Source organism: Meriones unguiculatus, chromosome 8 (assembly GCF_030254825.1).
Source record: "Meriones unguiculatus strain TT.TT164.6M chromosome 8, Bangor_MerUng_6.1, whole genome shotgun sequence".
Classification (NCBI taxonomy): Eukaryota; Metazoa; Chordata; class Mammalia; order Rodentia; family Muridae; genus Meriones; species Meriones unguiculatus.
In genome coordinates, this window is record NC_083356.1 from 73,345,346 (window position 1) to 73,371,726 (window position 26,381).

Here is a 26,381-nt window from a genome sequence, read left to right on the forward strand (position 1 = left end):
TGAGGGGCTCAAGTTTGCCCAGACACAGGGCTCTTTTCCCTGGATGCCCTCACACTCTACCAGAAGGTGGGCAGAGATGCCCTGGGCGCTAGAGACAAGAAAGAGTTGTTTCTGCTCTCTCCCAGGCTAAGGTAATGACTGGGGGTCGGCTTCCAGCATGATTGGTCTAGATCTGAGGTTTGTGGTAAGTTGATCAACACCCAGGAAAGCATTCCCTGGGACAAGCCCCTAGGATGCCCCATCTCCCTACCACCAATACCTTGCTCTCTCTCACCAGCCTCATCCCTGCTGTGAATCCACCCCGATCTCCCCCACCCGGGAACCCCAAGTGGTCCCAAATCAGGCACCCAAAGTGGATGGTCCCATCCATGATCCATCCCAGCCACCTGGGATGAGTGTTTATTTGTGGGGAGAGGGCACGTTCTTCTCATTGCCTGGCCTGGGTACCTCCCAGGGTGGGGTTGGGGTGGAGCTCAGGCAGACCGTTCATCTCTGAGCCTGCCGCTGGTGTGTGGACGGCAGGAGGAGCTGGTAGCCCTTAGGATGGCCTTGCTTCAGGATGGACTGCAGCACCAGGCTGGGCAGAGAGGACTCCTAGAGTGAGAAGGATGCCCAGCTGGGCACTGCTGAGGGGCCCAGGTGAGAGGTGACGGGTCCCCCCAGGCTCAGATGGTTCTGCACTGCAGCTGGCCTAGGCTGAGGCACGGTCCACCCACTCACTAGCAGCCCTGCAGCTGAACCCAGCAGCCAGGCACCTCCTCCCCTTTGCCTGCCCGGCCCCACAGTGAGGGAAGCCCAAGCCATAAGCCCCATGGTGACTCAACAGAGAAGGTCCCCAACAGAGTCGTGAAGGGCTGCTGCTTCTGGTGGCTAGCTGCCCTGGGCTGCTGGCCAGCTTCTGGTTCCAAGGACAGGGAAATGTGCCCACCTGCTCCACAGTGTTAGAGGTATTCAGGAAGGTTCGGAGGTTTCTCCGTGGCCTTGGGGTGGTGACCCTGGAGAAGTAGGGTAGGCGGCTGTTCCTGGCGTCATCCTCAGAAAAGTAGAGCCGTGATTCCTGAGGTGACCTGATGGGGAGACAGGAGCCGATGGCTCTCTGACCCTGAGCTTCAGACCTACCTACAACTTGTACTTAGAGGGCCTGGAGCATAACCCTCCTGCTTCCTCTACCCAGAGGCTCACACTTGGTGGTAGTTCCATGAGGAGCCAGCCACAGTGTCTTGGACCCTGGGATGCAGGGCTGTGGGCAGACCGTCCAACCATCTCCCGACATTCCCAAGCACTCGCTCTGACACAGACACAGCTGGCAAGGGCGCCTGCTCGCGTGGAAAGGTACTCTGCCGGACTAGAAGAGAGAGAGAGCAGAGTGAGTTTGCCTGTCCCCTCCCCCTGGGGAAGGGCACACTTGATGCCCCCACTCTCTCTCCTCCCTCTGACTGGCAAGGCTAGACAGAACCCTGTCTCCATGGCAACCACAGGCTCCCCAGTGCCTTCCAGTTGCCTCCAGAGAAGTCCTGGGTTTTAAAACTAACCTCCCCCCATCACCAAACACACACACACTGCTTCTGCTGTTATCACCAAGCTGTGCTCTGCCATGGCCCTACTCCTGCTCCAACCCTCAGGGGGGCCTCTTCTTTTCTAAAGTGGGAGGACCAGGCATCACACCATGGAAATTCCAGAAAAATTGCCAAGAATCAGCAAGGGTCGGTGGGAGAGGTCTCTCGGGGCTAGGCGCTTATCCTAGACCTGACGTTCCCTGAGGCTGCCTAGGACAGGAAAAGCTGATGGAGTATGGCCACAGTGCTTGGATTTCTGGAACATTCTGACCTCTATTCTAGGCTTCCATAGCTCTCACACAACCATACTTTGCCTCAATTTTCTCATCAAATAACTAGAAGCTGAGGTGAGCCATACAGGCCTGTAATCCTAGCAGCTGGGAGGTGGGGGCAGGAGGATCAGCATCTCAAGGTCATCCTTGGCTACATGGTGAGTTGTAGGTCAGCCTGGGCTACCGAAGACCCTGTCTCAAAAAGACAACAATAAATTAACATTGCTAGTCCTAGGCACAAGAGCTCTTAAATCTATTAGCTGAAATCATATTCTGAAGCATATGCATGCACAAAATATAACCAGAAGTTGGGCTTCCCTGATTCGTGAGTGTGCTAAGGGGAGATGTGGGGGCCTCTGAGTCCTGAGGAGAGAGGCAGGGTACCAGGGAGGATGTTTGTGTGGTGATGGTCACCTCTTATCTTTCTCATTGTCCTTCCTGCCTCCCAGCACCCATTCGGAAAAGTCAAAGGAAAGTACCACCAGGCGGCCATCACTACATCCAACAAGAGCTGAGCGCACACATCCGCCCAGGGTTCAGCACACATCCGCCCGGGTTCTGAGTTTTTCTCTTGGACCCTTGCAGCAGTTTTCAAGACTGAAGATATTTTCTTTTCTAGGACCTGCTGGACATCCCATCAGCCTGACCCTAGGGACTATTTTCAAGAATCTATGAGGAAGGTGTTTTAGGAGGCTTCTGAGAGAAGCCATGTAAGCCGATGACAAGGAAGGGCTCTTTAATGACAGCAAGACCTGGGCAGCCATTGCTACCTGGGTCACCACTGCAGCTACCCTTTCCCACCACCTACCTGATGCCACCCACCTCTGCTGGCTCTCAGGACCCCTACAAGATCCTTGAAGGTTATCGTGACATCTTCTGAGAAGGCCAGTAAGGGTACTTCCTCTGTAGAGTCAATGTCCTACCCTACCCCATTCTCTGAGGATCCAGAGGCACAGCACGTGACCTCGGCACTCCTGGCTGGAATTTTGTGGAATCTCGGGGGTCTAGACGGAGCTGCCAGCTCACCTGCTCGGTTGCGCTCCCAGTATCGGAGTGCCGTATCCTGTAGGGTCTCATCTGCAAATCGTACCCGGAAGGGACAGTAGCGTCTGTGGGGCCTCGAACCTTCTCCAGAGGGGCTGTGAAGGAGAACATTCTTCACTTCACCTGTGTGCTGTGGAGTCTGCTGAGGGAGGTGAGCCTGCAGAGAAGGTGGGCCCCTAGCACAATCGTGGACAAGCCTAGAGAGCTGTGCATTACTGCTCTTGCAGATGACCTGAATCTGACTCCAGCAACCACATGGTTGGCTCACAACCACGTCAACTCCAGGGGTAATCTGAGGCCCTCTTCTGGCTTTGGCAGACTCCAAGACTCTTATGTACACACACCCTCCCCCAGCCTGCCCCCCAGCAACACACACACATAAATGAAATAAAAATCTTTGAAAGATTTTGGTTGTCGGCAGGGCTATTCTAGTCACATCAGTTGGCCTTTTCCAAGTATTTGTCCTGGCTCATTGTGTGACATGCTTTATCCCACCAAACCTGCACAGTGCTTGTGAAGCTCTGTTACTCTTTTTTTTTTTTAAGATTTATTATTTATATGGCATTCTGCCTGCATACCAGATCTCATTATAGATGGTTATGAGCCACCATGTGATTGCTGGGAATTGAACTCAGGACATCTGGAAGAACAGCCAGTGTTCTTACCCTCCAGCCCCCCTGTTACTCTTCTTATTTACAAGGAAGGAAACTGAGGCCCAGAGATGTCTGGCCCATAGCTGTCACTCAAAACATCAGGCTAGGGGCTGGAGAGATGGCGCAGAGGTTAAGAGCACTGACTGCTCTTCCAAAGGTCCTGAGTTCAATTCTGAGCCATCGCCTGGTGGCTCACAGCCATCTGTAATGAGATCTGGTGCCCTCTTCTGGCATAGAGTACACATGCAGGCTGAACATTGTATATATAATAAATAAATCTTAAAAAAAAAAAACCAAAGCAAACAAAAAGGCTCATCAGGCTAAAGGCTATGATTTTGCGCTCAGGAATCAAGAGGTCCTGATACATGGAAACCTGGCTCATCTGTGAAATGGAGATCATTAAGCCAGGCACAGTGAGACACATAGGACACTTCTGAGCTGGAAGCAAAAGGATCAGGAGTTCGAGGTCATCCTTGGCTACATAGTGAGTGTAAGGCCAGCCTGTGCTACAGATTGGCAAATGAGCAGATAAAGAATGAAAATAAAACGAGTAGATAAAGAGTGAAATCACACGCCCCACCCCTTCCTCAGCACTGGTGTGAAGAGCTGGGGTGCACTGCAAGAACACCCTGCCGAGGGCATGCTGGGCAGAGGAGCTTCAAGCTGTTGTGAGAACTGTCGGTCTCCGTTATGCCACCAGGAAGGTCGAGTGAGCTGGGGCACAGGGTAGTCAACGCTCCGCTTCTCAGTGTTTTCCTCCTGGTCATGTGTGATCACTCTGCCGTCACGGGAGACGATGGGACTGTGGCGTACCCCGTGTGGAGAGGTACCTAGAACAGGGCCTATCATGGGGTGCTGTTCTCGGTGAAGGGCGTGCTACGTTTACAGGTAATATAGAAATGTTAGGTCTGCTCATCTCTTCCTCCAGGGTTGCCCTGCCAGCCTGGTTACTTGACCCCTCAGAAAGGCTCCCATTTCACCGTTGCCTCGGGCACACATATTTACACATCTGTACCCGCCTGTCCTGCACCACCGTTTTTTGTGGGCACAGAGGGTGTGTTTCTCACCAAAGAGCCTGCAGCTGGGAGGTGATGAGGCTAGAGCCTGGCTATAGGTGTTGGGGCTTAGCTAGGCCTCAGCCCTGCCCTGGCCACAGGGTCAGGCTTAGGCAGCTCCTAGGTCTGCCTGCCAGCATGGGATCATGGCCTCCCTGCCTGGGAAAGATCACGGGGACAATATGACATACCGAAGGAATGTTACATACAAGTAAGGGTTCAGCTCTAGTCTCTACTAAAAAAAAAAAAAAAAGATTTATTTTTATTTGATGTGCATTTGTTTTTTTCCGCATATATGGCTGTGTTAGGGTGTCGGATCCCCTAGAGCTGGAGTTACAGGCAGCTGTGAGCTGCCATGTGGGTGTTGGGAACTGAACCGGGGTCCTCTGGAAGAGCGGCAAGTGCTTTTAACCACTGAGGCGTCTCTCCAGCCTAGTCTGTACTGTCACCCCAGAGTACGTGTCAGGAAGGGTTCCGAGGCTCACAGAGGAACGTCCAGTGGCCCATTAGCGTTGTTTGCCACGGGTACAGATGGAACAGTACAGTGTGCTACAGCCGCTGCAGGTTCCCTGCTCCATCTGTCCTTCCCTCCTTAGGCGAACTCGTTTGTAGGGATGGGGCTCACCTCACAGCCCCCGGCTGTCCTGGACTCCCTATGGCTCACAGGGTTGCCTGCCTCTGCCTCCCGAGTGCTGGGATTAGAAAGTGTGCACCATACACCCAACTCTCTAGTCTTTAGACTCCCAGACAGCGCTCTCCACCCTGCACCCCGGCTCCAGCCTGTTGAAACCTGTTCTTTTCCCTCTCCATTAAGCGCTCTGTAGCATCCAAGTCCAGGTAAGCATTAGTGCAGGTTAACGCCAGGGAGCTTTCTCGCTTCCATCTCTCACTGTCTTTCCTCTAGTGCTTGATACATAGCAAAACATCACCAATGGGTGATGAGTAGAGACAAGAGAGGGTACAAGACTGGGTGGATTAATGGCAGGATCTGAACTGAAAGACTGAATCTGGGGTGAGTAGCTGGATGGTCACGCAGACAGTTGTGTAAGCCTATGGGTGGCTCTATTACCAGGGGAGAGGTGACTGGCATCCCGAGTTTATAAGTGAATGGAGTACAGCTATTGGCAGCTATAACGGGTGGGGGTGGGGCTGCGAATAGATGGAAGACTGGCTGTCCGGCAGTCCGGCTGTCTGAGGGCGGTTCATGGCCAACAGACGCCTCGGTGGATAGATGGATGGAGAGAGTCACATCAGAGGACCTGGTCCATGGGTAAGGAGCAAGGCTGGATGGCTGAGCCTGGGTACATAGTGAGTGTCTGGGAATAAGGGAGTAAAGGGCTCTCTTCCGCTCCCACTCCCATGACTCACGGGTCGGGTCGAGGAAATGGTAGAATGGCTCACTGGGCCTGCTCCAGCCCTCCAGCCCTCCAACCCACGTGAAGGTGGAAGGGGAAAGCCAACCGCACACAACTGTGGCACGGTGAGCCCCGACAGCTGCCACTCACCGGCTGGCTTTTCTGGTTTCGCCTCTCAGGGATCCCAGGGTAGGTTTCTGTCTAAAACTGCTGTTCCAGTACAACGATGGGTCCCTTGAAGACAAAGAGGCCACAGCTGATGTCAGCAGAGCCCCAAGCCTGGGAGCATCCAGGGCAACCCCAAGAGGGTCCTTCCGCTTACCTCAGGTCTGGGAGGACGGAGCAGCTGGGACACTGAAAACTCTGGCAGCGGCTCAGTGCACCCCTAGGGCACTGTGGCACTGAGGGTGCTGAGAGGCCAGAAGAGGAGGAAGAGGAGAATGAGGAGGAGGAAGAGGAGGAGGGCAGCCCAGGGAGCTGGGGACGGTGCTCGCAGGGGACCCCAGGCTCCTCCCCCGCCCCCACCCCCCCGCGGGCTCACTGCGGGCGTTCAGCTCCCCACTCTTGGTGTGCAGTCTATGCAGGAAGTTTCGGAACTTGCTGGGCAGCAGGTCCCCCAGCAGCCCGCTTAGGGTGTCAGGGTCGTCCCAGGCGGCTGGCTGCCGGGTGCGCCGGGTCTTGGCCCCGCGGGCCCCGCTGGTCTGCCTCAGGGGTGGCAGCAGCAGCTCGCGCAGGGTCCCCAGGGACACGGAGGACAGGCGCTGGGGCTTGCGGTCCTGCCAGTCCGAGCCGGCCGCGCCCCGTGCCCCGCGGGCCTCGGGCGTGGGCAGCCAGGGCAGCAGCACCGGCACGGAGTAGCGCCGAAAGGTGGCCGCTTGGGGACACCTCGGGGGCTCGTAGTCCGGGATCCACGCCGAGGACTGGCGCCGGTACATCCTGAGTCCGAGCCAGCTCAGGACATTTTCACGCCTGGGGGACGAGCTTGGGCGAGCAGGGCCTCAGAGAGGTCTTGCGCCAGCCAGCAGGCCATAGTGCCAGGAAGGGGCAGCGGAGCGGGCTCGGGCAGGACCCCTCGCCTTCTGTGTCCGAGCGCAAAGACGGTGACGGCGGGGACGCCAGCCCTCTGGGGCCGGCTGTGACGTTGACATGAGCTAGTACAGGCCAGGCGCCCGGCCCAGCGCGGGTCTCGCTGCAGCACCTGTCTTTCCTATCACTTAGCACGCTCGGGAGAAGGCTTATCTAGAATATGCAAGTAACAGCATGGCGACGCAAGCCTGTGAGCCCCGGAGGCAGAGGCAGAGGCTGGAGAGCTAGACCAGCGGGAGGACCCGGGTTCAATTCCCGGAACATACAGAGCGGCTCCCACTCTCCAGTCCCGAAGGTATCTGCCATCCTCCTCCAGCCTCTGAGGACACCAGGCAGGCACATGCCGAGTTCGAGGTCAGCCTGGGCTAAGTGAGACCTGTTAGAAATGACCCTTTCTCAGGGGTGGCCTAATACCATCAGCATACATAGATATTTACCTTACGGTTCACAAGGGTAGCAAAATTACAATTATGAAGAGGCAAGGAAGGTAATTTTGTGGTTGGGGGTCACCACAACATGGGGAACTGTATTAAAGGGTCGAAGCCTTAGGAAGGCGGAGAACCACTGCTCTAGAGTTCTGTCGCTCCAATCCTTGTTAGTGTTGAGATCTGGGCAGCCAGAGAACTTCCCCAGTCAGTTAAATTCACTCTGAGGAGGACTCTCCATACACGGCAGGACAGGATGGACCGTCCTTCTGCCTCTGTTTCCAAATCCTGGGCTCACCAAACTGGGCCACCCCCTGCAGCTCACCCGTGACTGGAGGCCATAGGGGGAGGAGACATGGGAGAGCCGGACCTCCTGCTGGCATGGCAGCATTCCGGTTTGTAGCATTTGATGGGAATCTGCACACTTGCTCTCAGAACTAAGCTCCAGGCGGGGGACTTTCTCCCACCTCTTACCCCAGACGCTGACAGCGGAGGAAGGGGGGGCTGGGGAGGAGCCACGACCATTTTAACTGGCCCCTCCCCAGGGTTCGGGATGATTCAGAGAGCCTGGCAAAGCCTGCCGAAGCGTAGACGGGTGCTCCACCAAGCCACAGATATTAGCAAACTCCCATTTAGGGAGGAAAGCCTTGGTTCCCTTCCGCTCTGATGCTGGGAGCCTCAGGCTTGTTGCTTCCCCAAGTACACCCTCCTCCCAGGTTGTCGTCAGCTCTAAACTGTTTCCAGGGTGACAGCACACTCACCGTGTGGGGGCCCCAGAAGGTCCTGTGAGTTTAGAGCCCCCCCGAAAGGCGGGCTATTCGCTGGTACCACCCATCTTCCCACCTGCTCTTTCGGGCATCCCCACCCAGGTCACGGAGAGCCTCCTTGGAGCCATTGTGATCCGCCGTCATCCACAGCCACTGGAGAGCAATGGGTGCTGTGGCCTGGGGACCAGGGTGGGGCTGTGCCCTGGGTGCTAGGGCCACACCCACAGAGGCCTTGGAACTCCTGGCCAGGGCGGCCATGCCTATTCCAGAGAGGAACGGGCCACTCTCTAGACCCAGGGGGCTGTAGGTGGGTGAGGGACAAGGACAAGAGAACTTTCTCAGTCCCACCTTCCTATGGCAGTAAGAACACAAGGGGCCTGGGCATTTAAGAACCAAGGTCAGTTCCTTTTCTGTTTCTCTTGGCTATATGATGCTGACAGGTTTCTCGTTTCTGGGTGTACCATGGAGCAAATGGGCTGATATGTGAGTCTTGGTTGGGAGAGAGCTAGAGGAGGCCTATGGGAATGTCTGGGCATGTCAAACAGGTTGGCGGATGAGGGCATGCAGCTGAGACAATTTATAAAGATATAACTTTATAAATTAAAAAAAAAAAGAGGGCTAGAGAGATGGTTCAGTGGTTTAGAGCACTGTCTGTTCTTCCAGAGGTTCCGAGTTCAATTCCCAGCAACCACATGGTAGCTCACAACTATCTATACTGGGGTCTGATGCCCTCTTCTGGAATGCAGGAGGTAAAATACTCATATACATAAAATAAATTAAAAAAAAAAAAAACGAGGGTCAATAATATGCCCAGAGGGGGCATCATGAAAGATGTATTTCATTTTCTGTAACATTCTTCAGCGGGGATGAAGGGTCCATAGAGAATATTGCGTGGGGAGAGAGACTTTTTTCTTTTTTCTTCTCCTCCTCCTCCTCTTTCTTTCAAGACAGAGTTTCTCTGTGTAGCCCTGGCTTTCCTGGAACTCAGTCTGTAGACCAGTCTTAGCCTCCAACCCAGAGATCTGCCTGCCTCTGCTTTCCTGCTGAGATTGAAGGCCTATGCCACCAAGGCCTGCCTGTTTTATTATTTTTTTTTTCTAAGACAGGGTCTCTTTTGTGTTTTTTTGTTTGTTTTCTGATTTTTTTTTTCAAGACAGGGCTTCTCTGTGTAACCTTGGCTGTCCTGGACATGCTTGGTAGACCAGACTGGTCTGGAATTCACAGAGATCCGACTGCCTCTGCCTTGCCCAAGCGCTGGGATCAAAGGTGTGTACTACCATGCCCTGCTAAAGGCAAGTCTCTTTAACTCTCAAACTAAGGATTTAAGAATGACTTTGAACTTCTGATCCTTCTACCAACCGAAGATTGCCTCTGCCTCCTAAGTGCTCAGATTGCAGTAATGTCCAGCTACAAGTGGTTTTATGTGGTGCTGGGGATCAAACCCAGGGCTTTGTGCATGCTCGGCGATTACTCTACCAAATGAGCTTTTTGTATCATTTGTATTATTGTATCATTATTTAAAATTGAGTGTAGGTGTGTATCTGTGTGGTCATGTGCGTGTGCACTTGGAGGCTGGAAATGGGCCTTGGATACTCTGGGCTTGTGAGACACCCAATATTTGCTCTGGGGACTGGACTCAGATCTTCTGCAATAGCAGTATGTACTCTTAACTGTTAAGCCAGTTTTTTGATCAACTCCCAAACCTGCATATTATTATTGTTGTTGTTGTTCTTATTATTAATAATTTTTGAGGCAGGGTCTTATCAGGCTGTCCTGGAATTCATGATAAAGATTCAGCTGGCCTTGAACTCACAGAGATCTGCTTGCCTTTGTGCCCTGAGTGCTGGGATTAAAGGTGTGAGCTGTTGTTTAACAAAATCTCAAACACTCAATTTTATCAATAAAGACTCAGGAGGCAGATGCTGGTGTGGAAGCTCAGAGAGGCAGAGAAAGCACCAAATTGACCTTCCTACTCAGTCGATGCCCCAGACGGAAAAAGCCCCTTTTCCATGCTATTCTAAAAACCGTTCAAACTGAATGTCCCTCCTTTCTACTTCCTGTGTACATCCTCTGGACTTCCTCTATGTTTTTTTCTTAAGTCCACTCCCTGTCAACTGGTTGCTTGCTCTGCCTCTTGACCTGTGGTTGACTTTATTTTATCCTTACAGAAGGCTTTTGGATTAAAGGTGTGTGCCAGGGCTGAGCCACACAACTAGAAACAGGTTTTTCCAGTACACAGTCTCCGGGTTCACAGTGTGATCAAACCTTCTGCAACAGTGAACCTGCCACACCCAGCCAGACCTGCATTTTAAAAGAAAATTTACTTTTTACGTATTTGTGTGTTCACACGTGTGAGTGTGTGTTCACACATATGCAGGTATCTTTTGAGTTTGGAAGGGGTCGGATTCCCTGGGAACTGAATTCTAGTTCTCCGGAAAAGCAGCAAGCACAACTGTGTATATTTTCCTTTTATGTGCACTGACGTTGTGCCTGCATGTACATCTGTGTGAGGGTGTCAGGTCTAGGAGTTACACATAGTTGTGGGCTACCTTGTGGGCACTGGGAATAGTCCAGAGCAGACATCAACCAATATGGACATAGATTTAGAGTAGGGACCCAACAGTAGGTGGGGTTTTTCAGCCCCCTAAGCATCTATAGTTTTTTTTTTTTTTGCATTAAAGTAAACACACATTCAGTGTGATAGTGTATTCTTTTAATCTCAGCACACCAAAGGCAGGAGGATCACTATGAGTTCCAGGCCATCCTGGGTTACCTAGCAAGGCGTTGATTCAAACAAACAAATGAATAAAAAGCAAACACATCTTTAAACACCTAAATGAAGAACCAAGGAAAGGCATTATAGATAATGTCTAACACCAGGATGTTGCCTTATGGAGATGAGATTAAGGTGAAAATAGTTATTGATAGCTTTCATTGCCCGCCTGAAGCCTGAACCCGCAAATCCCACAAATTCAACCCTCAGAGCACTGTAGATGAATCATTCCGTCCACCAGTTGGAAGAAGCACCTGGAACTCCGAGGTTAACCTGTTTACCTGCAGGTAAAAGGAAACTCGTCTTTCCTTCAAGACTGCCGCAGAATGGCCGTGACTAGATACAGAAGGAGTCTTCTGAAGGAGAAATTTCTGCATTTCTGCTTTATTTGGGCTGGCAACCCTTGCCTCTCTCAAACCCTTCTCCTTCCCCTTTTCTTTTCTGGGTTACTGTATTATTTTAAGATACCGGTGGAGGTGGATTTTAGCAACAATGGCCTTTAACCCTCCTTTTGGAGTGGAAAACTCTCACACAGCTGGTTTTTAAGAATCCAGCCTTGTAGAGCGTGGTGACGCGTGCCCGTAACCCCAGCGACCGCGAGGCCGATGCAGAAGGATCGCGAAGCTGAAGGGCATCAGTTACGTCGTCGGACTCTGTCGCAAAAGAAAGAGATACACCCTCGAGTGAGCTGGTGCACGTACTTAGTCGGGGAGATGCCAGCTGCGGGTCCTTCCTCTTGAAGTCCGGGAGGGTTAGAAGCACGTGGGAGCGAACTGGCCTTGAGACAGGGCGCGCTGGCCGTGGGGCGGGTGAACTGGCCGTGGGGAGGGGCGAATTGGCCGTGGGGCGGGACTTATCCGGTCGTGTGGCTGGGCAGGCAGGGAGTGGGGCGTGGCGAATGGGTCAGGCGGAGGTCCGGATGGGCCTCGTTAGGCGGCCGCGGGGCGGGGCGATCTGGCTCTGGGGCGGAGTGAGGGGTCGTGGAGAAGGGTGAGCCGGACCTGGAGAGAGGGGATCTGGAGGTGAAACTGGTCGAGCTGGCTGTGGGGCGTGGCGATCTGGCCGTGGGGAGGGGTGAACTAGTCTTGAGGCGGGGTGAGCTGGCCGAGGGGCGGAGCGATCTTGAGCCCACCCCCTCCCCTCCAGGCTCCGGGAAGTGACGTGTACGGACAAAGGCAGAGGCCGCGAGGTGTCTGGTCCGGTAGAGTGGTGGCGGCTGCCCTGGGCTACCGTCCTTGCCAGCCTCCCCCTCGACCGGTCCTTGTCTCTAGGATCCCTGGAGCCCCAACCCAGGTGGGTAGCGCGAGGCTGGCAGAGAGGACGCGGCCAGGGAGGAGGGGGACGCTCACCCCAACTGTCCGAAGCGATGAGGCCCTGTCGTCAAGTGACCGGGGCCTGACCCACGTGCGTGTCCCGGAGAGGTCTGTGGTGACCACGCATCGGTGTGGAGGAAGCCACGCTGTCTCCCCCACGCCCCTAAGCCACTTAAAGGCCCTTTCCAGTCCTCGGTTTCCTCTCCGAGATAAGGAAGCCACCGCTGCGGGGCTGGTATGAGGAATAGGGGCCGGGCTTGGCTCACGTGCTTTCACTTAAGCGCTCAGTTGCGCAGGTTGCTATCGTGTTTAACCACCTCCAGTTTTGGCCACTGTAGCTACTGTCATGAGCCCTTGGGGCCAAGGTCAGCCTCTTTTCGGGGAGGCTGCCATCCGGAAAAGCCCAGGCTTTGCTGCTCCACCAACTGTGGATCATTTTGGTCTTTTGTCCTTTTGATAAGGGTTTGGAACAGCTGGTGTCCGGGGCCCTGATTGGGATGGTGTGACTGACGGTAGTGACTCATGGGATGGTCACTTGGTGAGATGGGGCGAACCCCTAGGAGGCCCCAGGACCAAGTGAGAAGCTGGGATCGGTTCCCATGTAGTGTAAGGCACATCATTTCCTTTAGCTTCCTGGTTTTCCCGTTTGCAAACTGTACACGCGTGAGGTTTCGGGGTTCTTGTGGAATGCTCTGCTGAAGGCCAGAAGCCATAGGGTCAAAAGGTCAGAGTCAGTAACCACAGTGGTTCTGGGTATACTGGGAGAGAGGGCTTATTTGTATCTTTGAGATTGATCATCATGTGACCTCATTTTGGAGGTTTTAACACATTTTCCTTACTTGATCTTAAGAACTGTGTTTGAAAGCCAGGCACTGCCTTTAGCTGGGGAGTGGGGGGCAGGGGCAGGAGGATCACTGTGAGTTCGATTCCAGCCTGGTCTACAGAGTGAGCTCCAGGACAGCTAAGGCTATACAGAGAGAAACCCTGTTGTGAAAAAATAAAAACAAAAAGTTGTGTTTGAGGCCGCCAGTAGCAGTACACACCTTTCACTCCAACAGAAGCAGAGGCAGGTGGATCTCAGGGCCAGCCTGGTCTGCAGAGTGAGTTCCAGGACAGCTAGGGCTACACAGAGAAACCAGAAAAAATAATGTATTTGATTATATGTGTATGGGGGCTATCCATATGAGTGCAGGGCCCGTGGAGGCCAGAAGGGGGCACCAGAGCCATCAGGAGCAGGAGTTACAGGTGGAAGTGGGATGCTGAGAAGACTCAAAATCATCTTGCAGCTAAGGATGACTTTGAGCTGAGTGCTGGGATTGCAGGCATGCATCACCGTGTTCAGTTTTAGGGGTACTGAGGCTTTAACCCAGGCTTTTTGCATATTAGGCAAGTACTCCACAGACTAACTCTTTTTATTCTGCCTGCATAGGTGCCTGCATACCAGAAGGGAGCACCAGATCTCATTATAGATGGTTGTGAGCCATCATGTGGTTGCTGAGAATTTAACTCAGGACCTTTGGGAAAGCGGCCAGTGCTCTTAACCTCGGAGCCATCTCTCCAGCCCCCTGTTTCTGTTTTCTTAAACAGGATCTCACTGTGTAGTTCAGGATAGTCTTGAACTCCTGATTCTCCAGCCTCGGCCTCCTGAGTGCTAGGAATATAGGCACATAATGCACCATACCCAGCTAAATGTACTATCTGAGCTTACAGAGCTGGTGAGCAGAGCCAAGACTCCAATCCAGTCCACCCTACTCTCAGCCATTTGTTGTTTTGGTCTGAGACAGGGTCTCACTCTGTAGCTGTGGTTGTCTGGAACTCACAGAGATCCTTCTGCCTCTATGTCCTGAGTGTATCCACCACTCCTCACCCCCACCCCCACCCCCACCCCCACCCCCAGATAGGGTTTCTCTGCAGACCAGGCTGGCCTTGAACTCAGGGATTCATCTGTCTCAGCCTTTGGAGTGTTGGGATTAATGGAGTATTGCTAAAGCTACTTTTATAAAACTGTGTTTGCTTCTCAGTTTCTGTCTTAACCCGGCTATCACACAAATAACTGAGACTCTTTTATAGTTGTTTACTAATATAAGCTTCTTAACACAATAACTGAGCAGTTATTACTCCATTCTTAACCCTCTGAGCTAATCTGGTTTCCTCCCAGCGTGCATTTTATAGATACTTGCATTTTGTAGTTTCCCTTGCTGAGCTCTCTCCTGTGAACATCTCCTGTGGCTCAATCCCTTCTCCCTCCTCTAACTTCTCCTCCCCTGGCTGGCAGGAAGTTCAGCCCTATTCTTTCCTCTGCTCAGTGATTGGCTGTAAGCTGCTTTAGTGACATATAGAGGACAATTAGGGAGCAGTGTTTACATAATATTGAGACAGGAGGGGTTTTTTGTTTTGTTTTGTTTTTAAGATTTATTTACTTATTTACGCCAAGCAAGGACACCAGATCTCATTATAGATGGTTGTGAGCCACTATGTGGTTGCTGGGAATTGAACTCAGGACCTTTGGAAAAGCAGCCAGTGCTCTGAACCTCTGAGCCATCTCTTCAGCCCCAGACAGGAGATTCCAAGAACCAGGACTGCAGCCATGATGGGGGATACAGAAATCAGCATTTGAATTACACAGTAATCTTCTGCCTGCATCATATGCCACCACACCTGGCACCTGACATTCTTCTTGGTGTCTGTTTGAACTCTGTGTGATTTTGGTCGGGCTCCCTACCTCCTCTCTGTGCCAACATCTTTTCTCTCTCTCCCTTCTCCTTTCTCCTTTTTTTCCTTCCTGGAGCATTCTTGCTTTCACCAGGCCAACTGCTGTCCACCATGCTGCCGGAGGGAAGCTGTAACCGACGGAAGCTTTTCCTTTATTTTGCCTCCATTTGCTTTCAGGCTCTTTCGTAGAAATGTCACTGGGGGTGGTGACTGTAAAGGCCCGCTGGTGACAGCTTAAACATCATTTTCTTCTCTTTTCCTGGGAAAAGAGACTTAGCAGGGCAGCTGTCCAGGTGGAGCGGGAGGTGGTTACATGACTCCAGGGACTGGCAGGTGACAGTCTGCCATAAACAGGAGGCCTGCCTGCCCATGAGCTAGCCGAGCACACACATAGCCACATGCCCTTTCTTCTTTTGTTTTATTTTGTTTTTTCTTTTCTTTTCTTTTTTCTTTATTTTTTATTTATTTATTTTTTTTTTCAGACAGGGTTTCTCTGTGGAGCCTTGGCTGTCCTGGACTCAGTTTGTAGACCAGGCTAGTCTCACAGAGATTGCCTGCCTCTGCCTCCCTGAATGCTGGGATTACAGGCGTGTGCCATGAGGATGTCTTTCTTGATGTCTCTAATTCTCAGTCCACGTTTGGACAGGGCCCCAGGAAGCGCATGTCTTCATGAGTGGGCTATAAGGGCACATCAGCCCTGGACTTGCATTTCCTGTCCTGGATGCACTCCACCACCCCCACCCCCATCCCCCAGCTACTTCCGAGAAGCAAGTGGGATTCTTGTAAATTAGATTTTTTCAAGACACTTTGGCATTTAAAGGAATTGTGTCATAGGCTTTTGGTAATGCAAAAACTGATGTTGGTAACAGCTGCAGCAGCATCTGTTGTGACGTGAGGGGTGTAGGAGCCTCCAAATGTGAGAAATGGCTGCCCCTGTGTATGCTCACCAAGTCCTTCTACCACCAGCTAGCAAGCGCCCTGGACTTCAGGACTGCGAACCATGTGCCATATCATGGCACTGGCATCCTGGGAGGGGCAGATGGGCAGAGTGCACCCCCTTCTGTGGTTGGCTCCAATTTTCCTGTTCGTCTGACAAGAACCACACTTTGTGTTGGATGCCTGGGTGCTGCGTGGGCCACGAGAAAAAAGCGAAGTCACTGTTCTCATTGTCAAAGAAGACCGCTCTTTTTGAACATGAATCTGAGATTTTTCTTAGGACTTACAGGCATCGAGGGGGTGGCCAGTGGCTGGGCCCCGGGGTGAGTGGGCCAGCCCTGAGCTGGTGTGGTCTGGATGCCGTCCGAGCTCGTGCTCGCTGTGACATAGTTGCTGTGGTTCCTGGAGCGTCCTCCTGTCGTTCCCAGACTCCAGCCAGGTGAATGACGTTGAGGCTGGTGTTCCCTGTCTCGTCTGCCTCTCAAGCCACGGTTCCGTTTCTGCTTGTACAGGTGCTAGTCTCTGGGACTAGGTCTTCACATTCCTCTGTGGGCCGGAGACTTCACAGCTTAGGGCACCTGTTCTCAGGAGCGCGCTGCCGCCTTGGCTGGGCCAGCGCGGGTGCTGCCGGTGGGTTATTGTGGTAAAGGAATGTGCTGTTTAGAGCCAGGTCCCCCAGCCTGTTACTCCAGGGCCTCTTGGGGTGCAGGGTGGCCGTGTGTCTTCTTTTGGCACCAAACCCTTGTAACAAGTGCAGTTGTGGTGCAGTGGGGGCCCGGTGACAAATGGAGCCACTTTGCTGTTCTTGTCTTTCATTCCCCGCTTCTGGCAGCCCATGGGGCCCCTTCGTGCCTTTGCTCTCTGGGTTTGCTCTTTACCTCCCAGAGTCCCTCCCATGTTGACTTACTTTTGAGCTGTGGCTCTGGTGCCCAGGTAGGTTGGTGAGACCTGAGGCTGCAATGCTGGCCACGTTCCTGGGGACCCCAGCTCTCTCCCTAACTCCGCAGGCAGGCATTGTAGCTGCCCTGGGGCCCGTGTCGTTGCCCCGTGTTCTAGTGGAGACCCTCGAGTTCAGGACAGTGAGGAGAAGCTGCCCATGTGGTAGGATAGGACATGGGCCTCTGACCTTGGGCAGGGCATTTAGCTCCCCTGTGCCCCGGCACCCTCTTCTACTCCCGGGGGAAAGCATGGGTGCTGGACAGTGCCTGAGTGGTGACAACCCTGTCTTCCCTGCTGCTGCTACCTGTCCTTCAGCACAGCCACTGCCGTATCCACTCCCCTCTGACACCCGCAGGTTAGTCCTGGCTATTGCCCTGCATACCGGCTATTAGGTGCCTGATGGCTTCATGACTGCTCAGCCAGCGCGAGCCAGCAGGCCGCAGTTCAGGGCTGGTCCTCTGCAGAAGTCCTCCTCTTCCTCTTCTGCTGTTCAATTCTGCTTCTGGCCCATCTGCCCATGTCACTTTCTCTGGACCGCTGCCTACCCCCATTCAGAAAGCAGTCTCCGGGAGCGCTTATCTGGTGATGCAAAGCCTGGGTCCCACCCCCGGTACCGGAAACAGAAGAAAGGGGTCTGTGCACCGACCGCACCAAGTTTATGAAGCCATGCGAGGACAGAGGAGCCCTTGTTTCTGCTGTTTAGCAGCTTTCTGGCTTCCTGTCTCCTACTGGATTGTGACCATCAGATCCTGCAGTAGCTGGGACAAAGGGGAGTCAGCACTTCCGACAGCCACGATCCTGTGTTCTCCACAACCCATGACCAAACTAGTATGGACGCTGCCGATCCAGGGTCACTTTGCCGAAAGGGCAGGCTGGCCTAAGGCTGGATTGGGGATCTGAGGTTACCTGTGCCCAGATGTCTCCTCCATCACCAGCCATGTTCAGGGCCCACGGCTCCTCAGGCCACTCCCCGCTGATCCACCAGATCTTTTCTTCTCACGTAGCCAACTCTTGCTCATCCGTCACCACTGTTCCTTCCCTGAGGATGCCTTCCCGATCCTCAGTGACCCCTGGCTGTGTCCTCCCTACTGTTGAGGTCCTGTTTTGGGCCTCGCTCCTGCCTCTTGCTGCACAGCTTGGCACCTGGCTGAGACCCTGCCCTGGAATGAAGGGCTGGCCCTCCCTGAGCTGTTGACTTGCCATTGAGGGGGGAGAAAGGCATGGAGGTTGCTCAGGCCTCCTGGTGGGGGCTCCCTGGGTGTCTGTAGCAGAAAGCTCTGGGAGCTTTGCTTTTCCTGAGGTTGTAGGTCATCAAGTTAAGAAGTCGCATAGATGTCAGGAACAAGACACCAGGCTGCAGGCCCCTTGCATTGGTAGTTTTACAAACTGTCTGGGAAGCCAGCTGTCAGCCAAGAAGTCTCGGGCTGCTCGTTGCTCTCTCGAGGCAGTTTTGTGCCTCACACGGTATGGCCTGTGCCTTCCAGTGCCCTGCTCACCCTGCCTCTTCATTTTCCAGAGGCGCAGAGCTGTGGCTGGTGACATCATGACAAGCGAGGTGATCGAAGATGAGAAGCAGTTCTATTCGAAGGCCAGGACGTACTGGAAGCAGATCCCAGCCACGGTGGACGGCATGCTTGGGGGGTATGGCCACATCTCCAACATCGACCTCAGCAGCTCCCGGAAGTTTCTGCAGAGGTTTTTAAGGGTAGGCAGGTCTGATGTCCTCTCCAGGAGAGGCGTGGCTCTGGTGGGGCAGTGTGGGGAGTCACTTCCACACGCCGCGCTGCAGCTTCTCTGCTCATCTGTTGGTGGCTGCCGCCAAGGCCCCGAGGAGCTGGGGAGGGTGGTGATTGGGTGGCTCTTGTGAGTTTTGTCTCAGGGCTGCAAGGCAGGAGCTGCCCCCGCACTGGACCCGGCAGTCTGGGGACAGCCCCTCCTGGGCCTGGGGGTGCTGCGGCTGCAGGAGGGGACTGTCCTTCTGTGACTCCCTCCTCAGCTTCGTGCAGTCCAGGGCCGAGCCCAGCCGGCAGCCCTTACCCGCTCCCACATCCCCACAGTCCTCCCCACAGTGCTTAGCAGGTGCTCCATCCTTAGCACCCGTCCCCTGTGGGCTCCCGGGGGCTCTGAAATGAGGAGATTGTGCACCTGTCGCTCTAGCTGTCCCCCGGAAGTGGAAGCTGCCTTCAGCCTTAGAAAGAGTTCCACTTGCCCTCCCGTGACAGGCCAGTACAGCAGCCTGACTCGGCTTCCTGGGTCTCACAAGAAGGGCCCTGAGGTGGTGCTGCCGCCTTGTGGGTCATTTGCTGCCCCTGTGTTTTAGGAAGGCCCAAATAAGACGGGGACTTTCTGTGCCCTGGACTGTGGCGCAGGCATCGGAAGGATCACCAAGCGCCTGCTCCTGCCACTCTTCAAGGTGGTGGACATGGTGGACGTGACAGAGGACTTTCTGGCCAAAGCCAAGACCTACCTGGGGGAAGAGGGCAAGAGGGTGAGGAACTACTTCTGCTGTGGCTTGCAGGACTTCAGCCCAGAGCCCAGCGCCTACGACGTCATCTGGATCCAGTGGGTGATAGGTGAGTGTCCCACGGCCCCTCCCCCGTGCTCACCATGCTCTCTGTCCCTCAGCTGCCCCGACAGCCTTGGCAGCCTGGCTCTGCTCTGGCAGGGAGCTGGCCAGCTGAGATGCAGCTCATTCCCACTTCCCAGGACTGTGACGAGACCCTAAAGCCCACTGAAGAGCTGCCACCTAGCTGGATCCATCTCTTCTGGCCTGAGTGGACCCGAGGCACACACATGGCACAAATACATCCATATAGGCTAAACACCCATACACAATAAGAAGTAAAAGCAAATTAAAAAGAAATTCAGAAAGAATTTTTTTAAAGCTTTTAAAGTTTTATGTATGTGTGCTTGCACATGTGTGGGCCATGTGTGGGCCTTTCTCAGGCCAGAAGAGGGCATCATCCCCTGTAGCTGGAGTTACATACGACTGTGAGCCACCGTATGGATTCTGGGAACTGAACTCTGGTCCTCTGGAAGGACAGCTGGTGCCCTTAACCCATCTCTCCAGCCCTTAAATTCTTTTTGTGACTTATTTAAGTATGAGTGCTCTATTTGCACGTACAGCTGCAGGCCAGAAGAGGGCAGCAGATCACATTTAGATGGTTATGAGCCACCATGTGGCTGCTGGGAATTGACCTCAGAACCTCTGAAGAGCAGACAGTGCTCTTAACTGCTGAGCCCTCTCTCCAGCGCTTTTGTGACTTTTTAAATTTTATTTATTTTTTAATCAATCTCTTTATGTAGCTTAGATTGGCCTCAGACTCAAAATCTTCCTGCCAAGTGGTGGAGTCACAGGCTGCCCGGCCAGGCCAGGGGTGGGACCTGTGTGCGGTGGGGTGGAGAATGCCTGCACGGCCTAACTCATCCTGGAGCTGCCGACCTGGTAGCGGGCGCCGCCTCACGAGGGGCTACACAGCACTGCTTGGACACTGGGCCTGGCCCTTGTGTTGGGGGGCTTTCAGCTCACCCACCCCCAGTCCAGGCCTAGGAAGGGTGAGTGGTACGAGGTGCTGGCGGCACCCAGTCAGGTTGAACCCCCGCTTCTTGCTCGGCGTGTGCTGTGATGTGGGTGGCCTCACCCGGCCTCTGGCATGAGACGGCCTTGCCGGGCCCGTGCTCGGGGCGCATATCCACGCGTGCACACCTGTTCTCCCAGGCCACCTGACGGATCAGCACCTGGCTGACTTTCTACGCCGCTGCAAGCAGGGCCTGCGCCCCAATGGCATCATCGTCATCAAAGACAACATGGCCCAGGAGGGCGTGATCCTGGATGACGTGGACAGCAGTGTGTGCCGAGACCTGGAGGTGGTACGCCGGATCATCCGCAGTGCGGGCCTCAGCCTGCTGGCGGAGGAGCGCCAGGAGAACCTGCCGGATGAGATCTACCATGTCTACAGCTTTGCCCTGAGATGAGGCCAGGGCCAGAGCTGGGGCCCAGGCCTCGCAGGCCCCAGACCCACCTGCCACCCCCCATTGACTCCAGCGGGGAAGGGCCAAGCCCCGGGGGAGGTGTGCCTGGGCAGCACAACCCTGTCATTCTAAGGCACCCTGGCAATTTCCCATAAGGCATGTGGGAAAGTGCCCACCATAGGACTAGCTGCCTAAGGGAAAAGAAAGACTTCGCCTGGCTGCCGAAGGACCTGAGGGGTGTGGACTGCTATGCTCTGGGGCAGCCAGATAGTACCACTTAAAGAAATGCTCATAGTCCCAACTCCTCTTTGGTGATGGTCACAGGAGCCTGCTGTAAGGGGAGGTTTGCTCGCCTTCTTCAGCTCCTTGGGAGCTCCTCCCTGACAGGCACACATAGTTAATAAAGGGTGAACTGTTTTCAGATGCCCCAGGCAGCCTGGAGTGATGCTGTGCGGGGAAACTGTCATACAAAGACACCATATTTAATGTTGCAAATATATTTAATCATCTCTGCTCGTTCCCGAAGGCCAAGCAGACTGCCAAGGCCTCAGCACTAGGTTCTGGGGAGGCCCTCACCTTTAGTAGAAGGCACTGTCCCTGAGGCTGGGATATGCCCTGAGCAGAGCTGCCGCCAGCCACAGTGCCAGAGCACCGAAGGCCACAGGATCAGGCAGGCCCCTGGCCCTGGTCAGCCTGTGGTGGCCTCCGTGTTGTCTCCAGCTCCTCAAAAGCATTGTGAGACCTGAGGCAGTAGAATAGGACCTAACTGGATGGCCCAGGATTTTGGTGTTGGCCCCTGAAAGACCCAGGAAAGTATCTCTTCCTCCCTCCCCACCCCCCAAGAACCAACCAGCTGCCAGAGCTCTGAGGGGCCTGGCCTCTACTTCCTGCTTCTACGAAATGGCCTGGTCAGCTCCTAATACAGAGAGATGTTTCCCAGCTGCACTGGCCCCTCCATCGTGGCTGAGATTTAGGAATGCTGAGAGAGAATGGGTGGGCCTCTCCCCGGAGGCAGCTATGCCTTTGGCCTCGAGGGCACTGCCCTAGTGGTTTATATCAGTAAAGACAAGCCTTGTCCAGATAAAAGGACCCTCTGAAGACTGTTCAGGGACCAGGTCTACCGTCAGGTTGGCTTTGGCCACCCCAGATCATTCCATCCTGGGTTCCTCGGCAGTCAGCAGCTGTCTTCTGTGCTGCTGTGTGCACTGAGCAGGTACCACTTGAGCCTGTCAGGCAGGGGCAGCGCTTTGATCTTGGTGTCCACAGGCCAGGGCCGCAGGCACACCCGGATGGACACGCGGCACAGGTGCTTGAGAGGTGGCGGGAAACTCTCCAGCTGCCGCAGGGAGGCATGCAGGGCCTGGATCTTCCCTGCCAAACTACCCACTGGGTGGATGTTGAAGTTCTCAGGCAGCTGCAGCCTCTGAGAGCTAGTCACCATGAGGTCCAGCACGGTCTCGGCCTTATGCAGGAGCTCAACATGGCTGTCGTCCTCGGCACAGCCCGGGTGGGAGCACAGCCTCTCAAAAATGAGGTTGAAGCCAGACCAACAGGATGCGCCGTGCAGGGAGCAGTTGTAGGCGGCCCCTGACTCCAGCAGGAAGCGCAGGAGGGGGAAGTGCAGCTTGAAGCTCTTGAGGCAGATATGTGTGAGGGACTCATGGGCCGGGCACTCACTGGGGTCGGCTCCGTGGGCCAGCAAAAGCTGCGTGACTTGGAAGCAGAAGCGGTTGATCATCGGGGCCTCCTCCTTGTCCCCACAGACGGTCTCACCGAGCAGGAAGATGATGCATGTGAATACAGTGTCCCCATCTTTGGTGGTGGCCTTGACATCTGCCCCTGGAAGAGCCATGGGAACAGAAATGGGAGGTGGCCGGCAGCCTTTACCAAACAATGGGGATGAAGAAGAGCAGGCATAGCTGCGGGCAGATGGGGAGCCTTACCTCCCTCTAGGAGGAGCCGGATGTTCTCTGTGTTGTGGATTTGCACTCCGTCGCTGCTGGCCAGAGCGTGCAGCAGCGCTGTCTTCCCTAGGAAGGGGAGGGAGGATGAGGCCAGGTTGCCCAGAGATGGATGGGAGCAGGATTCTCAGGGCTTAACTTAATTCACACAAAAGCAGGAACAAGAGGGCCAAGCAAGGCCAAGGCCTGTCTGCTTCCGCACACAGCTGCTGGGTGTACTCACCTGGGGCACTGTAAAGACAGTGACCACACTCTCTCCAAAGCCTCTGGGGGCTGGACTCAGGCAGATTAGCATCCTCTGCCTGTGTGCCAGCGGTGGCTATGCCATCCACTGGGCCCAGCACCTAAAATGCTTGCTTGTCTTCCCATAACAAGTTTCCAGCCCCAGGGATGGCCAGCCTCCCACCTCAACACTTACCATTCTTGCTTTAAATTATTTTCTTATGTATGGGTGCTTTGCAAGCATGACATATGCTTATGTACCACGTATGTGCCAGTGCCCTCACAGGCCGGAGGAGGTCATCAGACTTCCTGGAACTCCAGCTACAGACAGTTGTGGTCTGCCATATCGGCGCTGAGAACTGAATCCAGGTCCTTACCCTCTGCACTAACTCCCTTACCATTCTTGTCAGCTGCATTGACATCTGCTCCGAGATCCAGGAGGCGCTGTAGGCAGGGCAGGCGTTCGGGTTCCTCGCTGGCCAGATCCAAGGGGCTGCTCTCATGGATCTGAGCCAAAAGGGATAGCAGCCATGTTGCCTGGGGGCCCGGAAGGCTGGCTGGTAAAGCTACCACACATGCCCAGGACTGGACCTGACTCTTACCCGGTCCCTCCTGTTGATGTCCGCCCCGTGGCGCACCAGCAGCTCCACCATGTCAGGCTGGTTCCTCAGGACAGCAATGTGCAGGGCTGTGTAGTACGTAACGGGGTCTGAGGGCAAAGAAGCTCTGGTCAGTCCATTCTCAAAGGTTCTGGCCCCAGAGCCTCTCCCAGCACTCCCACCTCAAGTATGCAGACGCTAGGCCCGGAGACCTGAGTGTTCCAATAGGCATGTAACTTATCTGCACTGTTCCTAAGGAGAAGGAAAAGCGGCTGCGCTCGGGCTCCAGTGTGCACCAGCCTTTTGTTTCCTTGAGCCAGGATCTTACAACCAAGCCCTGGCAGGCCTTGACCTTGCAGGTAGCCCAGGGTCACTAGAGATCCTTCTGCCTCAACCATCCAAGTGTGTTAGAGGCTTGGCTTCAGCCAGGCCGCGAGAACATGTGGATGGGCTTTCAAACAGCAGCTACTCCTCTTGCAGGATTCTCAAGTGCCCTGCAGCCTCTAAGCCTGCTTTCCATGAGTGACATGAAGGCTGTACTGGGGCAGGGCGGGGTCCGCATTGGCCCCCGCCACTGGCGCCTAGGCAGCCCTACTTGTGACAGCCAATGGCGGGACTGAAGGAATGGCCTTCATCATCCCTGAAGGCAGTGCACTTTGTTGCTAATAGAAAGATGAGTCTAAAAGCTGGGAAATGTCGGCAACATCACTCAGTGTGGGAAGAGAAACACTAAGAGCCACCAGAAAGTCACCCAAAGAGAAAGGGAAGACACCCCCAAAACAAGAGGAAAAGCAGTGGCCAGGCCTGGCTGCTTAGTCCTGCACCCCACCCCCACGGTGCTGCTGACCTTCAAAATTGAGGTTGGCCCCGCTCTGCAGAAGGACAGCCGCTGCCCGAGTCAGCCCCAGCTCAGCTATCTTCAGCAAAGCGTTGCTCACCCCCTCCTGGTAGAATGGCGAGTGGGCCTTCTGCTCCAGCAGCTCGGTGAGGACCAGGATGCGGCTCTCCTCGCTGGCAGCGTAACTATGTGTCAAGAGGCAGAACAGAGGAAGTGGGAACTCTCAGGCATGGAGAATATGTACACCCTTCCAGTCACCCACAAAAACTGCTCATGCTCTGTGGTGTAGAAGTCTTTCTTGGTCAAAAGTCTGAAGTGGTTTCAAAGCTATCTTTCAGCTTACTGTCAAAAGGGCTGGCTCCGTCCAGTCCTCTCTCACACCGCCCTGAATGTGGACCCACAGTTCCTGCCCTTCCTAGCCAACGCTACCTACTAATAGCTTCTTGGGCCTGGAGGCTGCTCCATACCTTGCCCCGAGCTCTGACAGCAGCCCAAACACCCTCACTTCAGAGTCACTGTGTCGCCACCATGCTCCTCACTTCATCTCTTCCCTAATCGCACCCACCAGAACTCTAGGTTGGCCACAAGATTCGACCAACGCCCGGACGCAAAACGCTTATCTGGGGCAGCCCTCCTGAATCCACTAATACTGGGCTCTGCCAAGGGGGGGCAGCAGCGCCTGGTGCTGCCCTCAGCCCCGCCTCCGAGCTCTGGAAGAGCCTGGCACTGAACGAAGAGTAGGCCCCAGAGGAAAGAAACGGTGTGGTTTAGAAAAGACGTCCTGGTGAGCTAATCAGTGTCTGCAACTCCAGCTCAGGACTCTGCCAATGCCCTTCCTCTGCCCCACCCTCTTCCCTGCATCTCACACCACCCTGCTGGTCTGGGTGCTCGCCTGTCCTTGCAGGACGAGCACTCCGAAGGCGGGGGTCTGGCCGCAGCGCTCGGGGAACCCACGAAGGCCAGCACAGAGGACACGGACCACATCGGCTTCCTTCCCCAGAGGCTCTTGGAGAGGCCTGCTGTCTGCAGAAAGCGCTGTCGGCCCCAGCCCCTCGTCTCCTCCCGACATCCATGCACAAGGCGCGGCGCCGAGGCCCAGGCCCTCTGCCCTGCAAGACGCTGCGGGACCGCTTCGGGATGGAGCTCGCGCTGGCAGCCACGCAGTTCCCGCGGGGACAACCACAGGGGATCGCAGCACAGACTCACTCGTGCACGGGCTCCTGCCGCTCCAGGTCCTGGATGCCCAGGGCGCCCAGGATGGAGTCCACCAGGGGCTGGTACTCGAAGATGATCCTGCGGAAGCCGTGCAGGAACGGCATGGCGACGGCCGCGCGTCCCAACACCCACACGCCACGACCTCCTGATCTACCGGTTCAGACCCCGCGCCGGTGACCAGTCCTCCGCTCAGGCCACGGTTCCGCACCGGAAGTCATCCTACCACTCCTACTTCCGTTCCACTCCGCCCTGTGAGGGCGCACGTGCGACCACAGTGCCCCCTGCCGCCGGGGAGGACCTCGCCAAGACCCTCACTGCCCGGGCTCCTCCCCCGCCCTGAGATTTCCCGCCGGGCCGCTGGAGGGCATCCGAGCTCTGGGCGGGCACGTGGGCCCGCTACTGCTCAGCTCCCGCCCGAGGTGACTCAGTCCCTGTCCTGAGCCTGAACACTGCCTTCTGCAGCCTGCTTGACTTTGGCCATTCTCTAAGGAAGGTCTGCAGCCACCTCGGTCTCTCCACGCTGCAGGCTGAGCGGTGCCACGAGGACCTTGCACCCCAACTCTTCCCCCACAAACAGTGGGGACAGTTCCTTATTCTCTGTCCCTTGACCTCTGGCCAATCAGGCTTCCTACTTTTCACTGGAGGGACTTAGTCAGCCTTCATAGCCTAGTCTGTAAAATGGGCAAAA

The 26,381-nt window shown here is 54.8% G+C and overlaps 3 protein-coding genes and 1 long non-coding RNA gene across 7 annotated transcripts; 1 reads left to right on the forward strand and 3 right to left on the reverse strand.

The window, feature by feature from the left end:
* Window positions 1-360: 360 nt before the first annotated feature.
* C8H9orf50 (chromosome 8 C9orf50 homolog) lies at window positions 361-7,073 on the reverse strand. Of its 2 annotated transcripts, none has more exons than XM_060389881.1 (7): window positions 6,477-7,073; window positions 6,258-6,345; window positions 6,086-6,169; window positions 2,855-2,967; window positions 1,183-1,345; window positions 929-1,067; window positions 361-577 (listed from the first exon to the last, which is right to left on the reverse strand). In XM_060389881.1, exons 1-7 carry the CDS (start codon window positions 6,868-6,870, stop codon window positions 539-541), a joined length of 1,020 nt encoding a protein of 339 aa, XP_060245864.1. In that variant the 5' UTR covers window positions 6,871-7,073; the 3' UTR covers window positions 361-538. The 2 variants fall into 2 exon arrangements, with proteins under 2 accessions (XP_060245864.1, XP_060245863.1); XM_060389880.1 differs by having other exon boundaries at window positions 361-594.
* A 4,281-nt stretch (window positions 7,074-11,354) lies between these two features.
* LOC132655875 (uncharacterized) lies at window positions 11,355-12,538 on the reverse strand. The gene is made up of 2 exons (XR_009593794.1): window positions 12,336-12,538; window positions 11,355-11,987 (listed from the first exon to the last, which is right to left on the reverse strand). It is a non-coding gene; the product is annotated as an uncharacterized LOC132655875 (long non-coding RNA).
* On the forward strand, window positions 11,980-21,284 carry Ntmt1 (N-terminal Xaa-Pro-Lys N-methyltransferase 1). 3 transcript variants are annotated; one of them, XM_021650787.2, is made up of 4 exons: window positions 11,980-12,279; window positions 18,403-18,591; window positions 19,207-19,459; window positions 20,605-21,284. In XM_021650787.2, exons 2-4 carry the CDS (start codon window positions 18,430-18,432, stop codon window positions 20,859-20,861), a joined length of 672 nt encoding a protein of 223 aa, XP_021506462.1. In that variant the 5' UTR covers window positions 11,980-12,279; window positions 18,403-18,429; the 3' UTR covers window positions 20,862-21,284. The 3 variants fall into 3 exon arrangements, with proteins under 3 accessions (XP_021506462.1, XP_021506531.1, XP_021506616.1); XM_021650856.2 differs by having other exon boundaries at window positions 18,403-18,527; window positions 19,211-19,459; XM_021650941.2 differs by lacking the exon at window positions 11,980-12,279 and having other exon boundaries at window positions 18,399-18,527.
* Window positions 21,285-21,339: 55 nt separating this feature from the next.
* Window positions 21,340-25,923, reverse strand: Asb6 (ankyrin repeat and SOCS box containing 6). Its single transcript, XM_021651064.2, has 6 exons — window positions 25,685-25,923; window positions 24,488-24,663; window positions 23,644-23,750; window positions 23,440-23,548; window positions 22,802-22,888; window positions 21,340-22,697 (listed from the first exon to the last, which is right to left on the reverse strand). The coding sequence occupies exons 1-6, from the start codon at window positions 25,795-25,797 to the stop codon at window positions 22,033-22,035; spliced, it is 1,257 nt and encodes a 418-aa protein (XP_021506739.1). The 5' UTR covers window positions 25,798-25,923; the 3' UTR covers window positions 21,340-22,032.
* Between the last annotated feature and the right edge of the window lie 458 nt (window positions 25,924-26,381).